This window comes from Phalacrocorax aristotelis, chromosome 3, assembly GCF_949628215.1.
Source record: "Phalacrocorax aristotelis chromosome 3, bGulAri2.1, whole genome shotgun sequence".
NCBI classification, from domain to species: Eukaryota; Metazoa; Chordata; class Aves; order Suliformes; family Phalacrocoracidae; genus Phalacrocorax; species Phalacrocorax aristotelis.
In genome coordinates, this window is record NC_134278.1 from 38,904,415 (window position 1) to 38,911,595 (window position 7,181).

At 46.0% G+C, this 7,181-nt stretch overlaps 1 protein-coding gene across 1 annotated transcript in view; it reads right to left on the bottom strand.

Moving 5' to 3' along the window:
- Window positions 1-6,559, bottom strand: part of ME1 (malic enzyme 1) — a 184,057-nt gene extending 177,498 nt beyond the window's left edge. The window contains exon 1 of the mRNA XM_075087175.1: window positions 6,367-6,559. Within this exon, the coding sequence (XP_074943276.1) occupies window positions 6,367-6,468 (102 nt within the window). The 5' untranslated portion in view covers window positions 6,469-6,559. The remainder of the gene's footprint in view (window positions 1-6,366) is intronic.
- Between the last annotated feature and the right edge of the window lie 622 nt (window positions 6,560-7,181).

Consider the following 7,181-nt stretch of genomic DNA (forward strand, 5'->3'; position numbering starts at 1 on the left):
GAGAGAAGCTTGTGCCTGCTACAGACACAACTTCTTTCTTTTTCAGAGGCAGCTCAACACAAGAACCTGATTCAGCAGAATTGGATATCTAAAGTGAAGAACGCAAAACAAGAACTTCTGTACTCTGAGATACACTTTCTGCAGAAAGCACAATTATTCTCTGCAGTTTATTTTATCTAGACAGAAGTACAATTTCTCAGTGAGCTCTTATCCTACTTGTTGTAAGCATCCATCGGTAAGATTAAAAACACAACACCCGAGTTCTGTGTCCAGCATCTCTATAAAACCTAGTGTAGAAAAGCACATTTAACCTGCTCTAAATACACAAATCCTGTTTGCAAGGTGCCCTGTGCCAGGATTAATGTTTCTATTCAAGTAGCATTTATAAGCTGTGGACGTAGGATCCCTCAGTCTAAAGAAAAAAGGTCAACTTTGTGTTCAATTACTAAGTTGACAAGAAACTTACACAACTGAAAAGCGTTTTTAATGCCTGAAACAGCTTCACAGCAAAAAAATTCTAGGTTTCAGCTTCTTGTGACAACTTATACCACTATTCAGTTGCTCTTACTGCTATATAGCTTACTACGTAACTTCTTGTCCTTCATTTTATTTGCTTTTAATTCAAGTCACAGAAGTTTGTTCCCAACTTGCTGTCTCAGCACTCTTTTTCATAACTGCAAGCAAAGAACTGAAGGCCAACAGTAAGAAAAGAATATAACACCAACCACAGCAACTTACCCACTAGGTCAGGAACAAAGTAGTAGGAGGCAATGAAAGCTGCAAGCTGTATACATAAAATAAAAGATAGTGGTAGAATAATCTGACTGAAATACTGCTTTTACCAAGACTTTTTCCTTATTAAGATTAGGCAGGGCAAACCTGCCTTAAAGTAAGAAAGGTGGAAAAAAGCATGGAACTAATTTTTAAAGCCCCTTCACAGATACTGTAAATAATAGCACTCATACAAAAACCATTCTGCATCACAGCTCCTCTGTCACACCTCAAGAAGGTGACTTCAAGAAAGGAAAATATACTAGCAATGTAAGAACCTCCTCACCCAGCCCTATGGCACCCACCAGTGGACCATCGCTGAGCTCACGTCCTTGCCCAAAACCCAAGCATACAAGGTAGCTGCAGCTCTGCTGGTCTGCAACTTACGGTACTGATTGTTAAAGAGCAAACAGCTCTGGTATGAACTGACCTTGCACTTGAAGAGCCTCCTATTTTAGGTTGCTGTTCCACAGAACAGCAGCTCCAGCGTTGGAGACCCCAGGAACAGATCAAAAATGCAATGCTCACCAAACATGCAGGCAAAATAGATACAGGTTCACTCTAAAAGGTTTCAGACAAAGACCAGATTGATTTTCTTTTTGTGCTGGCACAACCACTATACCACTTACTCTTGTCAAGGACCAGAAAAATAGCATATGCTTATCCCTATCAAGATCAGAACTGCTCTGCTAGGTGATCTGATAGGGATAAGAACTGGGAAATATTACTGCTAAAAACTACAAAGTTGTAAAGGGCAGAAAGTTTACAGGAAAAAAAGGAGGTAGAAGACAGTGAGAGTGACCAGCAACTAAACCCCCCCAAAAATGTCTGTAAATTTTACCTTTACTTTCACATGGAGCTGACCATCTTCCAATCTAAAAGATGCTATCATACCTACCACCAAGTAATATGAAATCATCTGCTACAATATCAAGTAACCTCCAGAAAATCTATTTTACTAATTAGCATAGATACTCCTAATATGCCATTGTAAGGAGCGTTTTCCCCCTTTTATCCCCACCTTCTGGGGGAAAAAAAAACCTGATGAATATCTGTCTACAGCTAAGGCAAAAGCAACTCTCCAGACAACCCAGCCAAAGTACACACGAGTTTAAGATGTGAAAATATGAACATTACCAACGGAAGCAAAAAAGACTTACACTGCTTGATATTTGATAAAGGAATAGATTTATTTAGAGGAGCTTCTTAAATGTTTCTTCTCTTCTACCCATCAGATAGAGAAAATCTCCCTGGAATGCTTCTGATTTTTTACTGAGGTCTGGGTTTTCTGAGGCCTATTACAGGCTCATGAACAAATGTCAAAGTCGTAAGACCTTTTTTATGTCACCCCCACCAATCACTTGACTACGCTTTCTCAAAATGAAATTTAATTTTAGTGAAGCAACTAACTGTATCCAGAACAAAATATATCTGTATTTCATGGGTATTCTCCTCCCACTGTCAAAAACATAGGGGCAAAATGGGAAGTCCATGCTTCTCTCTAGCTCAGATAATGATTTTAATTTAATTTTTTAAAGTTTACAATTGTTCTTTAGTAAATTAGTACACATAGCATGTGTAACCTGATAGGAAAGACAAGCATTCATATCTTAATAACCCCCTCGTAAATTGCTCATTCCCTCAGCCTGGAATTGATTATTCTGAGAAAGTATCACTAGAGGTGTCCTTTGCTCTTTTACCTCTCCTGAGGGATCCAGTTTGGCCACTGTCAGAAATAAGACATTGGGATAAATGGACCTTTTGTCTATTCCAGTATGGTTCTTGTATAGTAAATCCCATAGTGAGTCAATGGACTGACAGCCAACTCCAGCCAACAGCTAATGTCACTGCTTAGTTGAGATCCAGGGGCATCACATGCAGGAGGTGGGAAGAGTAAAACATCAATGCCATTACAGGTAGGACTGAGATCGGGAGCTCTCGGACATTTATCAGCCCCATCAGACAGTCTGTTCTGAAATTCTCCAGTGTTTTAGCACAACTTGAATAAAGGGAAAGAAAAAAGAAGGGCCAACAGTTAGAAGCGCACTACTCAGCAATGGTGACAGCAGTCAGTCAGGGGAGAGGGGTTAAAAGTAAGCAGCTGGGGAGGGAAGAAAGCCCTCCAGCACTTCACTTTAATAGAATCACTTATTTCCTGCTCACTGAATCACTCTGCAAGAATACAAAAGCAGCCTGGAAGCAAAGCACTCCTCCAATGGCAAAGTTTCTCAATTAGGAAAGTGTTTAGACTTGGCAACTAATACAGGCTATTGGAAAAGTTTGAAATACATGTTTGCATCTCTTCACATTGAGATTCTGAAAGTAAGCAGCTTGTGGGAAACTATGATTTGTTGAAACAATATTAAAAGGTAAAAAAAAAAATGAAGGTTTAACATTAAACTATTTGTGTGCTTTCAAATCACAAACTCATGCACTGAAGCATAAATTAGATTTATAGTAGGAGTAGACCAAATTACTTTCACACTTCTGTAACTCATCAGCTTAAAGAGCATACAACTTCCAGCCAAAGGTTTCTGTTGCAATCTATTTCAGTGAAAAAGAAGTGAAACTGTGTTTGTTTTCCTTGTAATTGCTACTTACTATGTGTTTAATTGCCTGAGGGGGAAAAAATCTCAATTACCAAAAAGGTTCTAAATACACTTTTAAACACTACGGACCTAAAATGTCAGACAATAAATGGAATCGTGATTATTGTCCATAGACTTGGATATGTGTCCTCAAGTAATTAAACTCGGTGTGTTACGATCCGCTGTTCCTCATGATTTTTGGTGCATCACCGCTGCTCAGATAGGACAAACCACGCAGTGACCCTGTAAAAGCAGCAATGGCTTCATACGTAGGCAAAATGTCCCAGCATGGAAAAAACCCAACCAACCAACCAAACCACCGAACATTTTTATGATGCTTTTCCTTGGTGAAGTTCGTACGTTTGTGAATTACTGACAAAGTAAAACAAAACAGATTTAAGAACGACATTGCCTAAGGCTTCAACACACTTCAGTGCTTAGTATGTTCTGGAAATTTTGCTGTCCAGGTAGAAGTGGAAAAGAGGAAATTTGGGTGTATACACTGGCATTCCCACAGCCCTTTCTCTCACCTTTTCAACAGCCATCAAGGTTAAGTATAAAAAGCCATATATGCACTGAGAGTGCAGAGATTCAGCTTTATTGTTGGATGAGCGGGAGCACTAAATGGAGAAAGGTATTTAAAAAAAAATTAGCTCCTTATTTCTTCCTAGATCTATTTTTAACGATATCCAAGTATAAATGGTTCCCTGTAAAATTTTCCTTTCAACTTGTCTGAGAAAAGCAATGCATTATTTGAGGACGTAAACGCCAGGCTTCCATGGGCATACTTCAACTTTACCTGCTTGACAGGCCAGCTGTCTTGGCTTAGGAGTCCCTGAAAACATAATTTGTCTTATTTTTCTATGAGTCACTGCTAGGTACCACTAGTCAATACTTACAGTCTACTTTTGCCAAGTATATGCAAACAGGACTATTACAACTGGCACTGTATCCAAAGAAAGTGCTGATGCCGAGGTATTGCAGCTCTTAGACAGGGCCCAGGAGATAGCAGGAAGTTCTGGCACTTCTGCAGCACTGCAAGCAATCCCTGTACTTTAGAATCATTAAAGCGGATATTTTATCTACTTCAAATTCAAATCTCTGCAATCTGATGCTTGTTTAACAGCCTTGGCAATAGAAAGTGAACTGGGAGTACCAGCTCTCAGTACTGGCAGGCCACAAGCTATCAAACTGGCAACCACGTTGGCAGTCCTCAACATATTTGATTTTATTGCCCATATATATATATTTGGCAATAAAATATATTTACATTAGGGGGTGGGGGGTGGTGTATATATATAGTAGGGTGTAATACATCCACACCCACAAAAAATCACCTAAGTCAGAAAACTGGCTTACCCATTCTTCACCAGACTCTCCTCAGCCATAAAGACCAGAGACTTCAGCTGACCTTTTCCAACACCAAGCTCTGCACTAGCTGGGTAGATGTGGCTGGTAATTAATAACTACTTTTTCCTGCTTCTCTGCTGCACAGTACATATATGCTACACCACGGCTAAGGAGGAAGGGAAGAGTAAAGCCTAAGCCAAGGAAATCAAGCAAGATCTTTCCTCTTTAGCACCTCGCCTCCAAGTATGCTCTTCCAAGGCAAGATGTATGATGTTTGAGGACAAAAGGTAGCGATATGCCTGCATTGCCTCAGAGCACTTTTTATACAACACGTTTTAGGGTAAGTCTTATTTTTTGTTTGGTTGTCTTTCCTCATTATTCTGAATCGGTCTTTTTCCATGAATACTGCAGCTGCTTAAAACCAATCCCAAGCGAAACAGCCTCTCATTGGTTTCTTCTTGGAAGTTTTACATTTTGGTTAGTTTTCCTTCCACCTGACCTCAGGAGACCTTCTCAGGCCTATACTCACACAGAGAGACATAAGACAGCCTCTGAGGAAACTCTGTAGTCAAGCACCAAGACTAATAAAAGCACTATTCATCTAGTTAATATATGGAGTTTTTACTGATGACTCAACCTATCCAGTAAAACTAGAGACACGGTTTGGTTTCTGTCAGTTTATACAACTCAGCAATAAGTAAAATGACCATATACACATTCTAATGCAGAGGTACAAGTCAGAGCCCCAAAGCTAACCATTAAAAGTAATATGCAAGAACAAAGTTGGGGCTAAGAACTTGACAAAGGCTTCACATACTAGTGTGGTTTATCATCTCCCTTTGACTTTACCCATTTTTCATTTTGGCTGTAAATCCAGGGCCTGTCACACCAATCAAGTATTTTACTATTTGAACTTTGCATCTTTATCAGAGCTGTGCGAACAATCACTTATTCAGCTTTTTTTTGCCAGATTAATTTAGCATGTTTAGGAAGTTTTATCAAGCTGAATTACCGTCCTTAAGCCAATTAGAGATGCGATAAGAAGGAATTGCTGCGCTACAGCATCTCTTAAAAGCTGACTGCGTGTGCTGATGCTGAGCGGGGAGGAAACCGGAGTTGAATTTTACAGCCGCAAGTCGAATACTGGTAATAAAATGCCTTTTCCGCAGGAAACAAGGTGGGGCACCCGTGGGAAAGAGGAAGGGTACCGGGAGAACACCGACGCGGCAGCGGGAACTCGCATCAGAGCGGCATAACTTTCAGCAGCATCCTCTCCAGCCTGCTCCTGCTGCTCTCTGGAGGAGAGGGAGGGGCCGGCGCCGCTGCCGCTGCCCGCGGCGGGCTCCGGGGCCCAGGCCGGTGCGGCGGGGGCCGGTGGCCCACCCGGCGCCAGAGCCCCCCGCCGCCCCGAAGGAAGAGGAAGCGCCGCCCGGCCGCCCCGCAGGAAGTACCGCGGGCCCGCGGCCCGCCGCCGGCCCCGGCCGGGCGCTCCCCCGCCGCCGCGCCGCGACAGGTGGCGGCGAGAGGCCACCCGGCGCCCCCGCCGCCTCGGCCTCGGCCCCGGCCCCGGCCCCGGCGGCAGAGCCGGCCGCGGAGGCGAGCCCTGGGTGCCCAGCCACCCGGGCTGCCGCGGCGCACCTGCCCCGCCCGCCCCTACCTTGTTGAGGTGGGGGTCGCGGAGCACCTCGTAGCCCCTCTTCATGGTGACCTGCAGGGGCCGGCCGGCGTCCCGGCTCTCGGCTGCCTTCCCTGCTTGCATGACGAGGCGCGGCGAGGCGAGGCTCACTGCCGTCAGGTCGCTGCGGGAGCGGAGGCGAAGCGGCGGCTCCTCCTGCTGAGGTGACCGCCCGGCGGGTGGGATGATCCTGAGGGAGGGAGGGAGGGAGCGAGGGAGGGAGGGGGCAGAGCCGCGGCGAGGCGCTCCCGCCGGGAGCGGGGGGGTGGGGTGACACCGGGCCGCCGCAGCTGAGTCACCGGCCGCTCCCGCAACCCCGGCAGGCGCTCAGGTGCGAAGGGGGGGGGCAGCGGGGGTGCGGGTCGCCAGCCTTCCCGGGGTCCCCGGCGGCCGGCTCCGGCTCGACCCCGCCGCTCCAGCCTCGCCCCGCGGGTGTTTAGAGCTGCTCTGCCTTTCGCCGCTTCCGAAAGCGCCCCTCCGGCTCGCTCCGTCTCCGTTAGGAGCGGGCTGGTGGCTGCCCACCTGCGCAGGGGGAACGGCACCAGCGGCTCCCCCGTCGCACGGGGTTGTAGACAGGACCTGGCGTTAACCCAGCGCAGGGAGCGCAGCGCTGACAAGCATCCCCGTGGGATGCAGCTGATGGACCCGCGAGGCCAGGGAACGGGTGCTGGGGCGGCTCCCCGCGCCCCCCAGAGTCCCCGGGGCTCGGCCACACGCAGAAACGGGGCCTGCGCGCTTTAGTGACAGGGAAGTTTCACTTTCCGTCTATTATTAAACGACTATGAAATCCAGCCTTT